This window comes from Camponotus vicinus, unplaced genomic scaffold, assembly GCF_025532165.1.
Source record: "Camponotus vicinus isolate PSW18456_S1 unplaced genomic scaffold, iyCamVici1.0 SCAF_2, whole genome shotgun sequence".
Taxonomy (NCBI): domain Eukaryota; kingdom Metazoa; phylum Arthropoda; class Insecta; order Hymenoptera; family Formicidae; genus Camponotus; species Camponotus vicinus.
Genome location: NW_028141956.1, coordinates 17,642,505 through 17,658,607, shown reverse-complemented (window position 1 = coordinate 17,658,607; position 16,103 = coordinate 17,642,505). Strand labels below are relative to the sequence as shown.

Here is a 16,103-nt window from a genome sequence, read left to right as displayed (position 1 = left end):
TCTTTCTATACGAATATTCTTAAATGAATATTTTAATATTGATATAGGAATATGAATCTTCTCTATAATTTAATGTCGAATATTCGTAATTAAATAATATTATGTATGTTTTATAGAATATTCTTCGAATTTGACTTTTCAAATATTCAAGAGTTTTATATAATAGAATATTCGAAAAATGATTATCGCGTTACTGCCTACAGAGCGCATACTCATGTCGCGCAGTCGCGCCACGTTTCGTCAGTAAGCAACAAGTTTCTTAACCTAAAAATTTTAACAATAAATATCCCGATTTGCGGAACAGATAGGCGACGATTTTCTACGCTAGATTTTTATAAAAGTGCGTCAAATTTATCGATATTTGGAGGTAAGCAGTAATATTTTAAATAATTACCATTTGATGTAAATGATCGTAATAGATGTGTGTTATATAAGTAAGTAAAATGATGAATATATAATAGCCAATTATTGGCGATCGTTTGGTATAGCAACCAATGTGTACATTCTGGTACACATTGGTTGCTATATCAAACGATCGCCAAAAATCGCCTAATGTAATTATAAGTATACACATATTTAATCATTTAAATTCTGTTTATAGCCAACTTTTTGATAACAATGCCAAAGACAAAGCGTAAAATTAATAGTTATTTTTATCGAACTATAAGAAAGGAAGTTAATTCTATATTACATCAGCATTTAAATAATGATAATGATAATACCGATGCTTCTAGTTCAAATACGAACAATGTTGAATGTTTAAAACACATCAATATTGATGATACATCTAACACATATCATATTAATGATGATCAGGATACTTTCTCAGATTCAATTTCTACATGTATACTTGACGATGAATCAAATATATCTCAATTACACAATGTTACAATAGATAATAACCTTAATCCTATTCAGATTACTAATATAAATATTTTAGATGATTTAAAAAATTGGGCAGTAAAACATAATATTAAACATGAAGCTCTAAAAGATCTCTTGCAAATTTTATCTCGTATAGAGAGCAAAGAATTTTTAAATTGCCCAAAAGATCCTAGATCTTTTCTACAAACTCCTAGATCTACAATGTTGATTCCAGTTAACCCAGGATATTATTGTCATATTGGCATTCAAAAAGCCATTGAACAACAATATAAAAGTTTTAACGAAAAACCTTTGGCAATAATTGAAGTAGCAATTAATATTGATGGATTGCCTTTGTCAAAAAGTTCTTCAAGTGAACTATATCCAATTTTATGCATTAACAAATCTCTGGAACATAAAAATAATATAGTGCTTATTGGTGCATATCATGGTAGTGAAAAGCCTCGCAATTTTAACGATTTTCTTTCTGATTTTGTGAAAGAAGTTATTGATTTAACTAATAATGGAATTAAAATATTAGAACATATTTACCAATTTAGAATTAAAATGTTTTTATTTGACGCCATAGCAAAAGCTAGTATACTTAAAATTAAAAGTGTAACAGGCTATAGCTCATGTAGCAAATGTATTCAGACTGGAGAATATATAAAAGACAGAGTTTGTTTTCCTACAATTTCTTACATAAAAAGAACACATAATGATTTTAGTATGCAACATGACCCAGACCATCACACTGGACATACAATTTTGCTGGATATTCCTGGAATTAATATTGTAGACAATGTGCCACTTGATTATATGCATTTGGTTTGTTTAGGCGTAGTTAAAAAGTTTCTAGTTTCAACATGGTGTTATGGTCCACCGCCACATAAATTTTCATTTGCTCAGATAGAAACTATTTCAAATAAATTGCAAGACTTCACAAAATATATCCCAACAGAATTTGCTCATCGTCCAAGAGCATTAAAAGATTGTAAAAGATGGAAAGCTACTGAGTTTCGACAGTTTTTGTTATACACTGGCCCAATAGTTTTAAAGGATATATTATCAAAAGATAAATATGAACATTTTTTAACATTGCATGTGTCAATTACTATACTTGTTAGTAACAAGTATCACTTAAAATACAATAATTATGCAAAAGAATTACTTAAACATTTTGTTTCAATTACTAAAATTATTTATGGCTCTCATTTTTTAATACACAACATACATAATTTGCTACATCTTTCTGATGATGTACTTAAGTTTGGACCATTAGATAACTTTAGCAATTTTTCAAGTGAAAACTATCTATTTTTCTTAAAGAAGTTGATTAGGAAACATAATAATGTCTTACCACAAATTATAAGGAGAGTAGCTGAAATAAATTTACATACTTTACAAACAAATAACGTTGATCATACAAAATTTACATTAAGCATGCCTCATTCTAATGGTATCTTAATCACTAGTTGTACCGATCCACAATATAGAGTTGTTCAATTTAGGGACTTTAAGTTATCTACAACATTACGAGATTCATTATGCTTATTGAAAGATGGTACGGTCATTGAAATAGAAAATTTCGCCTTTTGTGCAATTCTTAATGAGTATGTATTACTAGGACGGCCATATAAGTAAAGAATAGATTTTTATGACATTCCCTGTAAATCCTCTGCTTTAGATATTTGTTTAGTGAAAGAAATAGGAGAATTATGCTATTGGTCTCTTTCTGAAATAAATATGAAATTAATGAAACTTCCTTTTAAAGATCAGCATGTTGTATTTCCATTATTGCATACAAATTAATGCTTAATAAACATTAAATAGAGTCATTGAAAATATCTGTATAACATACTACGTATATATTCTTCACTTGAATTTTTATGTACATTATATTACATTTTATATACATTATATTATATTACTTGACTGTATAAAATTTTGTTATTTGTATATAGCTTATAAAGTGTTAAAATTAAAATAATACTTTTTTTATTTTGTTAAGATATTGCATAATTATCATGGAGTGGATAATTGTAAAATTTTTGGATGAAGATGAAGTTGAAGCAGTACCACTAAAATGGATTACTGCAGACAGGAAATATTGCTATTTTCCTAGTCTAAAAGAAAATGTAAAGCAAGCAATAAGAGATTGCTTAGATATTAAACCAAATTGGCAAAAATATAAAATTGATATAATTAGTAGAAAATCATATACCAAATTTGCAACTGCAACTGCCAAAGCATCAAAAGCTTGTTTCGTGTCTGATTTATCAGAATGCGAGAATGGAAGTTTGTCTACAAAAAGACAACCAATAAAGAATACTTTTTATGGCTACACTGATGCAGAATCTGAATCTGAAAGAGAAACATCGCCACGTGAAATATCACTACATCCTGATATAAATAATTTCACTGAAGTTGATATCGCAACATGCCCTATTATCATAGGTACGTATTTTATAAATAAATATATTTATGTACTGTGATTAATGTGTTTTTTACTAAAAATATTTTAATAAAGGCCAAAATTCAACTGAAAATACACGTGACTCAGACATTCCGGAGGAAGTACCTGAAACTAATAAAATATGTGGTATGTGTGTTGGTATGAAAATATTGAAACAACTAATACTTACTGATTACAATTAGCACAATCAGAAACATTTTATTTTGAATTTGCATTTATATGTTTATATTTCATTTATGTGTTGTAGATGAAAATAAATTAAAGAAAATGGAAAAGATTACTATATCAACGAGACTTTGTGATAAAACACTGCAGTCTAATATTGAAAGATCATCTCGTATGTATAACATGAAAACATCCAAATTCCCTAAACAATCATGCACATGCTATTATCATTTTATATTAAAATACCTATATGGTTTACACACACACACACAAACACACACACAGTGCACTTAAATACATAGCTATTATATTTATATTTATATTCTGTTATTAGAAGGACAACTGGAACAACAGATACTGCGATATTTAATTTCAAACAATAAAATATTAAAAGAACTTAGGGAGGAAATATACGAGTTTCAAGAAAAACTGAACGATATTATTAAGAAAATAGGCAATACTAATACAATAATAGATAACAAAATAATGGAAAAGTTACCACTTTCTACATTGGAAGAATTGGATATTTATGAGAACGAGTTACGCGATGAAAATTCAATTAAAAAATTGGTAAATTATATAAGATATAAATAATATGCTCATTTATGTATGAAAGCTCAACAAATAAAGTGAATTTTACAGGCTACAGGTTTGGCTAGATTGGGAGGCAGTAATTATAAAGAATGTACACGGCGTATAATGTCAAAAGTAATGACTGACGAGCTGGCGTCTCATTTTAGTTATAAGGGCCATAAAAGCAAGAAGAACTTCTCCAAGCTTCAAATATCTATTGCTATATTAGGTATTGTAGTTAAGCTTATTGCCACATGATAATATATATTTGAAAATATGGATATTTGTTTATACATGCATGTCTTTAAATTTTTATCTTAGCTTTCTTTTTGGTTTTAGATGCTGTTAAAATATATGATAAAAAGGAAACATCTATAAAAGAGATGGAGTCCGTTATAGCCATATGGCTTAGTAAAGCCCCCGAAAGATTGAAGAAGAAAGAATGAGGAGCAGTATTATTATTATTAATCTACTTATACTATTTTTCAATTATATACTATAAGCTACTATGTAATATTCATATCTATATAATATATAATATATATGTGCATTATATGTACTAGTCAATATATATATATATATATATATATATATATATATAAATTAATATATAAATTAATATATTATATATTAATATATTAAAATAATTGTTTAAAAAGCTGTTTTCAACGTGTAATGTTTTCAAAAGTTATTTTAAATTTAAAAATTTGAGGCATATTTCTTAACATGAATATAACTTGAAAACATTATATGTTGAGAAGTTAGTGGCTCTTAAGCCATTATAGTGGCATTGTCGGCCCTTTAAAAGTTAATGATTATAATTACCTGTTTTTTTATTTTAGAAATCTGTTTTAAAAACATGTTATTTTATTTTGTCTTTCAATTATTATAATTACTATTCTTTTCAATAATTATTACTAATAATATTGTGAAAAATATTACATATAAATATATAATATTTTATATATATATGTTGTTTTCCATTTATTAATCACATTTTTCTTTCAGGCCGGGTCTACAATAGATAATTTAAGCCCTAAGCCGTAAGAAATTGACCAATCGCAGTCAAGTATGAGGAAAATACTCGACTGTGATTAATCAATTTCTTAAGGCTTAAAGCTTAAATCACCTATTGTGGACCTGGGCTCAAGTACAGCTGGAATGTCGCCTTACAGAAATTTAATACTAGCAGTAGTATATTTTTCCGTAGGAACGATATACGCAATAATATTTCTAGCAGAAAATCAAATCGTGTATAGAATATTCTATGTATATGTATAGGAATAATCTTGAAGAATGTTATTAGAATATTTAAGATAGTGTACTTTTAAAAACATAAGAATATTTCCAGAATATCTATCTTCTTAAAAAGAACTTCTACGAATATTCAAATCTTCCTAGCGGAAGATCGGAGGATATTCTATGAACTAATATGTGCTGGCTGGGTCGCTTACTATTTATTAAAAAATTATTAACGAAAAAAGTTTGACGAATTATGTGCAATTTTTAGACATTATGTACGTTTCAAGAATCAAGGTGAAATGTACATGCAAATGTGGATACAGTGTGTTCCGCCCCCCTACGGGGTGGCTCCACTTTCGGAAGATATAACCTAACCTAAACCTATTTCTGATTTAAACCAAATTTTAATTTTAAATCAGAAATAGGTTTGGGTTAGGTTATATCTTTCGAAAGTGGAGCCCGCCGTAGAGGGGGGGGGGGGGCGGAACCTACTGTCTCTAAGCATGTACTTTGCAAGATAAAACGAAGTTCAGATGGGTTTGCAACTTTTCACGCGAAGCAAGGTTCATCTCAAACTAAATTTTAGTTTTAAATCAGAAATAGGTTTGGGTTAAATTATATCTTCCGAAGGGGGGGCGGAACTCTTTTTGTAATACAAAACAAAGTTTACTCCACATTTAATGATGACCTTCGCTATATATTAAACATATATTCCATCAAATATACCTTCTTAAACGTACATGCTGTAGCAAAATCATATTATATTCATTAAACTTTTTTTGTTAATAACTTTTTAATAAATAGTAAGCGACACTTAAAACCTTTTGATACTTACTCAAGAGAGTGAGCTTGACAACATATGTCAAGATCATTGAAATCGGTGAGGTCGTCCATAAAGTGCATAATTATCTTCAAATTTATCTAATTTGACACTTATTGTTCCCTTTTACATAATTACATTAAGATTATTATATTAAGATTACATTAAGTCTATTATATTAAGAGGTTGTTTTCATGAAACTAACGAATCTGACTATATAAGAAATTGTATAACCAGACTTTTTGTAAATATTTTTTTAGAAGTAGTTCGAGGGCTACGATCATTACATTATAAACTCCGAATGTATGTACAGTAACGATTCTTTCCTAGGCGGGGCAAGGGGAGCATAGAACTGGCCAATCAGCCACTGCCGCGCTGCCGGCTGATTGGCCAGTTCTACGCTCCCCTTGCCCCGCCTAGGAAAGAATCGTTGTCGCTTACTGTACGTTGAATTTACGAATCGTAGTATACTAAAACAAATGTCATAAGATGTTAAGTATATCATGAAAGAATTCAAGAGTACTCATATTAATTAAATAACGCATATTAATCTCAAAGAGGAGAAATAAGAAGACTCATCTAAATCAAGCATTTCAAATGAGCAACGAAGCAAAAGAACTTACAGGGTTTGAAACAAATAACGGGATTTTAAAGCGCTGCAGCATTTTTTTATATCATTGATATTTGGTAGTTCTAAAAATACAAAATTTCATGTATAAAAATTAATAATTTAAAATATACCACAACAGGTTAGAGAAAAAGAAATGATGTCAGAAATGAAAATATGTTAATTTTTTAAAATATCAATTTAACATTTTTTGCAAAACATCGTTTACTCTTACTTAACAACATTTATTTAAAACATCTTTTTTAAATCATATTTTTTCAAATTATTTATCTATTAAAATTAAAATAATTCAAATAGTCCGATTTATCAAAAGCAAAATGACTATTTTACCAAATGTCTATAAATTGTTGTCATCAAAAATATTACAAATTTGGTATAAGAGTTCCTAGAACCGAGTAAATCGGCAGATTGGCAGAAATCGAGCAAGATCTATACATTTTCTTTTTATTTTCTATTTTCATTCAAATAAAATAGTAATATATGACGAGTAGTAATATATTAGATTATGTTAACAGATCCTATTCGATTGCCAGATTCTGTGTCTAGTCAGTCAATCTATTGTCAGATTCTGTGGAGTAGGTTCTTCCCCTATTCTTGTTTACTATAAGTTGTTTATTATCGTTTCATTTAACTCATTTAACTCATTTAAGACTCAACATTATTTTTATATTTTAATAATTATTTGCAATATATCTTTTAATAAGTGCATTTCGCGTTTATGCGTGTTCTAAGTTATGCTTCTCATACGGGAAATTTGTTGTGAATGTGAATTTTCAGATACCATACTGTTTCAATCATATAATACATGCTTTTTGTTCTTAATTTATTCAAGTAGATATTCTTTTTCGGTTTCTCATATATACATACAGGGTGGACCATTTTAACTTTTAATGGAGAATAACTCGAAAACCAAGCCCGGGAGAGAAAAATGTTTCAGACAAAAGTTGTTTGGTTTCGAGGGGGCCATAAGATGGTATCATTGGTTTGACCTTGAAGAGTTATTTGAAGGTCACATGAAGGTCACCTTCAATTTCTTAAATGGAATCTACTATTTGTCATTGCATATTCTTGTAGCTTATCTCGAGAGCTTTCCAAAACACTATAATTAAGTACCTTTTCGTTAAGTACTTTTTGAGTTATGAGGCTTGAAATAATTTCTTAATTTTACATAAACCGTAAAATATCTAGTAAAATATTCATTTTTCGATTATCTTACCTTAATACTTTTATGTATAAAATAATGAGAGGAATCAATTGGTGTAAAGAAAACACATAGTTGTTTTTAAGAAAAAATATGGAATTGTTAATTGCAAATTACATATTTTTTCTTCAAAACAACTATGTGTTTTCTTTACACCAGTTGATTCCTCTCATTATTTTGTACGTAAAAGTAAGAGGTAAGATAATCGAAAAATGAATATTTTACAAGATATTTTACGGTTTATGTAAAATTAAGAAATTATTTCAAGCCTCATAACTCAAAAAGTACTTAACGAAAAGGTACTTAATTATAGTGTTTTGGAAAGCTCTCAAGATAAGCTACAAGAATATGCAATGACAAATAGTAGGTTCCATTTAAGAAATTGAAGGTGACCTTCATGTGATCTTCAAATAACTCTTCAAGGTCAAACCAATGATACCATCTTATGGCCCCCTCGAAACCAAACAACTTTTGTCTGAAACATGTTTCTTTCCCGGGCTTGGTTTTCGAGTTATTCTCCATTAAAAGTTAAAATGGTCCACCCTGTATATCAAATTTGTTATTCTATATTTTTTGTTCTATAGTTACTGAAGATGACTCAAAGTAGAATCGAAACGTATAATTAATTTAAATTTATCTAACTTTAATAAAAAAATCTTATTTTTTACGTTGTTTGTCTTGCGCTTAGTTCTTATTAGTTTGTTTTAATTATTATTTACATTCTCTAATACTTAGAGATTATCTTATTGATCTCATTTATTATATACTACATATTTTGAATCTCGTTAACCGCACTTCTTGCAATATTTATATTTTCCCAAAAACAAAAACTTGAATATGGAATGGATACTACTGCATAGTGTAAACAAAAAACTTATAACTAGTATCTATTGATATACTATGTGCCAACACTCAATAAACAAATTCTACTGATTTTATAGAATTTTTATATTTTTTTAGTATATATTAACAAAAAAATTGTTCGTTTTTTGCTACATTCCTGCCAAAAAAGATGAGAAACATTAAGAAAAAAAATCGTGGTTTCTAGAAAAATTATAGAACAAAACTAAGCATATCTCATTAACAAGGTTATATATGAATATTAATAAACATACTTTCAATTTCTGCTAAAACTCAAACTACAAATTTTTTTCAACCGAATATGTACATATATAAAATTCTCTAGAATATTACATAAATGTATATCCTATTCCTTTTTAGAAATTGACTTCCTAAAATTTTAAGAAAATTACACAAGCCTGCGAGGGTCAATTACAAAGTAGGTGAATCTGATAGATTTTTTAATGCTGAAAAAATACTAGCCGCCAGATTTTATCTAGCACATCATGTTTTTAAGTAATTTGTAGTTAAATAGTCTAAAAATAGCTATTTCGGCCAATTTCTTGAATTTTTTTTACGAGAGAACCTAATTTTTTTTTAATATTTCCGCCAATGGCATTGTAAAGTAGTACTCTTTACCTTTCAAATCTATCTTCGATTGACGCCGCACGATTTTTTTTCGCTCAGGTATACGAGTATGAGAAGTTATAAGAAAATTTGTGTAAGCATCAATATGACAGAGCCATGTCATATCCGCCATCTTGAAATTTTACATCTGTCAGGTTCGATTGTCGAAAAAGTAGAAATATATCTATCTAATATAGTATCTAATTTGTTACAAATTTTGATAAATTTTTCTAAATTTTATACCTTTTTATTGTGATTCTCATATTGGATTCGTGGTAAGACAGAGAAGTGGCACGATTGACTTGGAATGGCTTGTGTATGAATCCTTATGCATGACCAGTTTTATAACTTATATATCTCAGCGAAAAAAAATCGTAAGGCAGCAATCAAAAATGGATTTGAAAGATGAAGACTAGTACTATATGGTGCCATTGACAAAAACATTTCAAAAAATTAGGTCCTCTCTTAATAAATTCACGAAAATGATCCAAATAGCCACTTTTGGAATATTTAATCACAAATTACTTAAAAACCTGATGTGCTGGAGAAATTCTGCGGCCAGATTCGTTTTCATCGTCAAAAAATCTATCAGATTCATCTACTCTGCTTTTTGCAACTAACATAATCTAAAATTTCGCCAGCCTGTGTTATTAATTGTGACTGAACGGTTCTAAGAGTAAATTTTAACTTCCTATTATCACATCCTGTTATCACTTCCCGCTATCTACAACGTAGACAAATTTTGTGTAATTTAAATGTTTAATTTAAATTAAATTAGAAAAATATCAACTTTTTACGAAAAAAGCGACAAAATATGAATCAAATCGAATTAAATTCTTTGGATAAAAATATTAGAGAAACACATTATTATGATGTAAAAATATAGATTGGGGAAAATATAGCATAACGAATATTTTCTTAGATAAAAAATAAATAAAAAATAAAATTTTTTTAAGAGGCTTTATTTTCGAGAAAATTGGATATTGGAAAGGACCCGTATATTTTAAGGAGGCTTCAGTTGCCTACATTCCCGATTGCCAATTGCTTCGTTTGCGCACAATATTTTGCTGACTTCTTTTGCCGATATTCCCGATTGTCTACATGTATTCCCACACAAAAGAAAATATCTAATGGATATCTACTGGATATCTACATATCCATTTAATGTCCATATCCACTATGGATAACCAATAGATATCTAAAAGATGTCTAAAATGTTTATATCTCCTGAATAACCAATGACGATATCCATTGAATATCCATATAAAATTCCTATATCCATATCTACTGAAAATCTATGGAAGATATCCACTAGACATCCATATAAAATCCACATACCCATATCTACTGAAAATCTACCAAAGATATCCATTGAACATCCATATATTGTCCACATATCCATGTCCACTGAACATCTACCAAAGATATCCATTGGACATCCATATAAAATCTACATATCCATATCTACTGAAAATCTACCAAAGATATCCATTGAACATCCATATATTGTCCACATATCCATGTCCACTGAACATCTACCAAGGATATCCATTAGACATCCATATAATGTCTACATATCCATGTCCACTGAAAATCTATCAAGGATATCCATTGGACATCCATATAAAATCCACATATCCATATCTACTGAAAATCTACCAAAGATATCCAATGGATATTCATATACTTTCACGAGCTTCACGTCTCGCCGCTAGGTGGCGAAAAGGAAAACGCCTAACCCGAAAGTGGGATCCATCTAAGACAGTATATAAGGCCGCAGCACAGGTCCCACGAGTCACGGCTTATCGGTCAAAGAGCGCAGACTATTATAGTCGCATGTCCTCTAGCTTTTGCGAGGAGCTCCAGAGCTCCATATAATTAACCGCAGACGGTTAATTTTTTTTAAATTCCGTTATATATGGTATCTATATACAGAACATTAAATCAATATCCATTCAAAAATAAATATCAATATATACGTAATAAATGTATCTATATATAATAAATATCCACTGAATATTGTATAGATATTTACAGGATATTGGTTTACATATCCTGTAGATATTTATGGAACATTGAATAAATATCCACGCAGAAATCTGATGAATATCCAGTATACATGCAATGGATATCTACAGAAATATCCACTAAATATTGTATGAATATCTAATGGATATTTATGTAGATATCCTATGGATATTTATGAGATCTCGAATGGCCGACATCTGGATATCTAAAGCACGTCTAATAAATGTTTCCTATATATTCGTGGATATCCCTAATGCCCATTGAGAATATCTAATAGATATCTAATAGATATTATTTTCTGTGTGGGTTATTGCATACACGAAAAAAATAAAATTACGAGAGTACAATTGCGCACATGACATTATTGCACACATACACATTGTACACATAACATTGCGCGCACACATATGTGCACACACACACACACACACACACACACTCGCGCGCGCGCGCGCGCCTAATATCAAGTTACAGTGGAACGACTGTCGTCACCGCGCGCTTCTACTTACGCAGATTGGCCGATCTTCTTTAATTAATTTCTAATTATTGCGAAGATCGCAAAACAGTAGAGGCCTTCCTTCTTAATTTGAGCCAATCTGCCTTTGCCATGACAATTGGAAATATGGGCCATCAAAATATATCACACTTTGTGAAACTCTAGTTTCATATTATAGGATAGTTATAAAATTGTTATCCGGATAGTTATAAAATTGATTTTGTAAGTTGGAAAAACGTTTCTGCTAATTTGATAAAAAATTAGTCGAAGACGATTGTAATGTTCACCATCCAATATGACTCCAGAAGTTGTCAATTAGGTTTGGCGACTTCTTAATTAAAGGATTCTCAATTTGTTTATCTTAATACAAGATGTTCCACATTTATTAGTTCCACGGATTTTAATTCCGAATCTTGTATTGATCTAATCTTTTCAAAATAATAAATTCTTGAATGCTCCGTAACAAATGATCTATAAGGAAGTGATTATTTTCTCGTACGTACACTACCTGTCATCGATTCGTTCACTGAGGCTGAGGTAAGGGGGGAGGGTGTATAGAAGTATATCCATTGCGCCATCAGCCGGCGGCGGTCGGTTAATACGATTTTATCGACTCGATCGAAATATTTTACATTGAGTTGATAAGGTTGATAAAGAATAACACGCGCACGATTTATTTTAACATTTGAAAAAAACATTAAATTATAAATGAAATTGAAATAATCTTGAATTAGAAAATATAATTGTAAAAACATTCTATTTTCATATATTATTTTCTTTTATTAATAGTTATAAATTTACGATCATATTAATATAATAAAATATAGGAATATTAATATATTATACGCGCGCGCGTACACGCTCACACCCCCCCTCTACACACACACACACACACACACACACACACACACAAGGAGAAGTGCTCGTCGTGCACACTGTGTGCAGAAGCTAGGAGCGAAATAAAATAGCTCTCGCGAACCAAATTATTACGCCAATTATTATATGGAGGAAGTTAATATAAAGAAAAGTTTATGGTGCAAGGAGTCAATACCGGCGCCTATTGTGAGTGCGAAAGCAGGTTCCGTTATCAGCCAGCGACTGCAATAAGAGCGACATAGAGGCGAAGAGAAAAGTCCAAGCATTAAATAGGCTTGGAGGACAGATCTCGGATCTGCTGGCATCAAAGACAAAATGAATGTTCACGGCAATATCAGAAGGCTAGCCAGCTGGTATGAGCAGCTCATTTAGGATCGTTCAGAAGTTGGATGAAGAAATAGCCAAGAGGACTGAAGCTAAAACTAGAATATCTACCTTAGATGGGAATACATAGACGTCATTGTAGCAACGATGAAGAGGAAGAAAGAGGAGCTTGGTTTGATTACACCAAACTCCAATCAGACATATAAAAGAAAGAAACATACGCCGCTCGCAACAGAGCAAGAGCAACAGAGGGCAGAACTGAATAACTTCCAATGGCAGCTCCAGAATAGGAAACCTCGCAAACAATGGGATGTATCAACGCTCTCAAATGCCCTCAGCATTGAGAAGAAAGGAAAGTTGAACTATACGGAAATTCTTAGTAAAATTAAGAAAAATTTCGCTATTTAAGGAAGTCGGGAAGAATGTAAATAAGATCCGCAAAACTGCGACCGATGACCTTACTCTTATTAGAGAAATCTGACCATGAGAAGACTATACAGCTTCGAAAATCGATCAGAGGAGCTCTCAAAGAGGAAACTGCCGTCAAAAACAGGGAGCTGAAGCGAACATCGAAATTAAGGATTTTGATGAAGCAACCATTAAAGAAGAAATCTGCGAAGCACTAACAGAAGTGCTTGGTAGCGACGTAAAATCATCTGCGATCAGGACTATACGCAAGGCACATGGGGATACCCAGACCGCAGTTGTTAGACTCCTAGTGAAGTAGCGCAGAAAGCGGCGAATACTAGCAAGATCAGAATTGGATGGATTATATACTGAGTACGATTGCAGGTAAGACTTATCAAGTGTTTCAAGTGGTGGAATTATGATCACCTGTCATGTAACTGCAAGAGTGAAACCGAAGTGCAAACTGCATCAAGTGCAATGGGACATAAAGTCGGACAATGCAGCAGGGAAGCATTGTATGCTCTGCGAGGAAAAAGGCAATAAAGATAATTGCGAACATGTAACTGGAAGCAGTAGATGCTCAGTCTACACGCAGGGATTCCAGCGCTCAATCAAAAACGAAGAGGCACGGTAGAAGGCAATTGCCTATATGAATACCGACCATCGCGCCATTTTATGGGAAATCAAATCGCCCCAGAAAAGGAATGGCCTATCCCGAATCAAAATGAACACTATTGGCTGGAAAGCAAGTGCATTCAATTCTGAAGTGTTCAATCTAGCCTCGAGATGAATAAGATCTGAAAATAATGCGGGTGAAAAGACAAAGGAGCTTGTGAGAATAGTCATGAGAGCTTGTAACGCCATCTTGCCTAGGAAACGAGATACAAATCAGCTTCTTCTGGTGTATTGGTGCAATAACACAATAGCCGCAGAGCAGAATACAATAAAGACTAGCCCAGAGAGCGTGAGGTAAAAGAACATACCCGGAAATAGAGGACAAGTACAGGGATGCTAAACTGAATGAAGCAATTAAGCACAGCAAGAGGCAGTACTGGGATGAATTTTTTAGTATTGTTGACACGGGGTAGACCATACAAGGTGGTCATGACAGTTTAGAGTCAGCCGATTCGGGTCCTCACTTGTTCTGCACTGTTTCGGAGAATCGTGGCAATCTTATTCCCGCAACAGAAAATATGCGACTTTCGAACGGATTAGTAGGAACAAATAAGGCCCTTGGGATGGATAGTATACCAAATATCGTTCTCAAAAAGGCAATCAGTATTGCTCTTGTTCCTGGAGGTATATACAATACTTGCCTCGGCGAAGGGGTTTCCTCTGAATCATAGAAATGGCAGAGACGTATTCTTCTACGTAAAAGAAAGAAGTCTCCGGACAAGCCTTTATCATATCGTTCTCTGCCTATTGGATACCGCCGAAAGATCCTCGAGAGGATCATACATGATGACAAGATTGAGGACGCTTTGTAACTTGCTTACGGACAATCAATACGGATTCAGGAAAGGATACTCAATACTTGATGGGATGAATCTAGTGGTCAGCACCGCTAGGGAAGCAGTTGCAGGAGCTCAATGGAGACATGATACAAAGAAGTATTGCTTTACTATTATACTTATTGTACGGTTACACAACTCTTCACGCGAAGGGAGATTCAACCTACACTGCTCTATGTTTTCAGTGCGAAACAACATCTATTATATAACTCTACATGTGTCCGATCGTATTCAATCATTCACAGTGCATGTCCAATCGTGCGGCGTCTAATCGTGCAGAATGCGTGTCCAATCGTACAGTGTCCAATCGTTCAGTGTCTAATACTACATGTAAAATCGAGTGGTGTCCAATCATTACATATCCAAAAAAGTGTCAGCCACCTGGGAGTTTCAATAAACAGCGGCAGAGATGTATGCAGAGAGACACAGAAGCAGATACATAAAGTAGCAGCTGTATTGGGATGCCTTCGCGTAATATGGAGGAACAAATACGAGGATAGAAAACAAAATCCGTATCTACATGTATGCAACCTAGCGAAAATAGCAACATATGTGGCCGAAACAAGAGCAGAGACAGCAAAAACAGCAAAGATAAAATCTATGTTAAGAGTTATGGAGGTGAAGACGTTACGATCGATACTGGGCATTAGTATTTAAGACCAAACACCAGATCAATCAAAAAACAGGTCGAAATTCAGGACATTGTAAGGTGGAACAGGGAGAGAAGACGAAAATGGAAGGACCATGTGGATAGAATAGAAGATGAGAGAATCGTCAAGTGGGCAAAAAACGCAGGCGCCCGAAACACGAAGATCACCGGGATCACTTCTGAAACAATGAGAAAGACAGTTAGACTTTCATAAGAGGCAGTCCCGATGGACTAAGAAGACCGGGGAGTTGAGGAACAAGATATAGTCCTATTAAGAAGAAGAAGAAGAAGAAGAAGAAGAAGAAGAAAAATTTAACAGAATTATTAAAAATTTAAGAATAAAATATAGCACTGATATTGATGAAATGTACTACA

The 16,103-nt window shown here is 32.0% G+C and overlaps 2 protein-coding genes across 5 annotated transcripts in view; one reads left to right on the top strand and one right to left on the bottom strand.

The window, feature by feature from the left end:
• Positions 1-16,103, bottom strand: part of LOC145966891 (kelch domain-containing protein 4) — a 119,563-nt gene that overhangs the window by 29,463 nt on the left and 73,997 nt on the right. The gene's annotated exons all lie outside the window — the stretch shown is intronic.
• LOC145966895 (uncharacterized) lies at positions 105-4,682 on the top strand. Of its 2 annotated transcripts, XM_083091324.1 has the most exons (7): positions 107-367; positions 2,876-3,321; positions 3,395-3,466; positions 3,588-3,677; positions 3,840-4,075; positions 4,148-4,307; positions 4,418-4,680. In XM_083091324.1, the coding sequence occupies exons 2-7, from the start codon at positions 2,892-2,894 to the stop codon at positions 4,522-4,524; spliced, it is 1,095 nt and encodes a 364-aa protein (XP_082947450.1). In that variant the 5' UTR covers positions 107-367; positions 2,876-2,891; the 3' UTR covers positions 4,525-4,680. The 2 variants fall into 2 exon arrangements, with proteins under 2 accessions (XP_082947451.1, XP_082947450.1); XM_083091325.1 differs by lacking the exon at positions 3,395-3,466 and having other exon boundaries at positions 105-367; positions 4,418-4,682.

Bases quoted from the DNA above. Each gene is read 5' to 3' on its own strand.
- LOC145966895 (XM_083091324.1), top strand. From the start codon at position 2,892: ATGGAGTGGATAATTGTAAAATTTTTGGATGAAGATGAAGTTGAAGCA. The intron at 3,467-3,587 runs GTATGTGTGTTG...TATGTGTTGTAG, and splicing joins TGAAACTAATAAAATATGTG to ATGAAAATAAATTAAAGAAA. The intron at 3,678-3,839 runs GTATGTATAACA...TTCTGTTATTAG, and splicing joins TAATATTGAAAGATCATCTC to AAGGACAACTGGAACAACAG.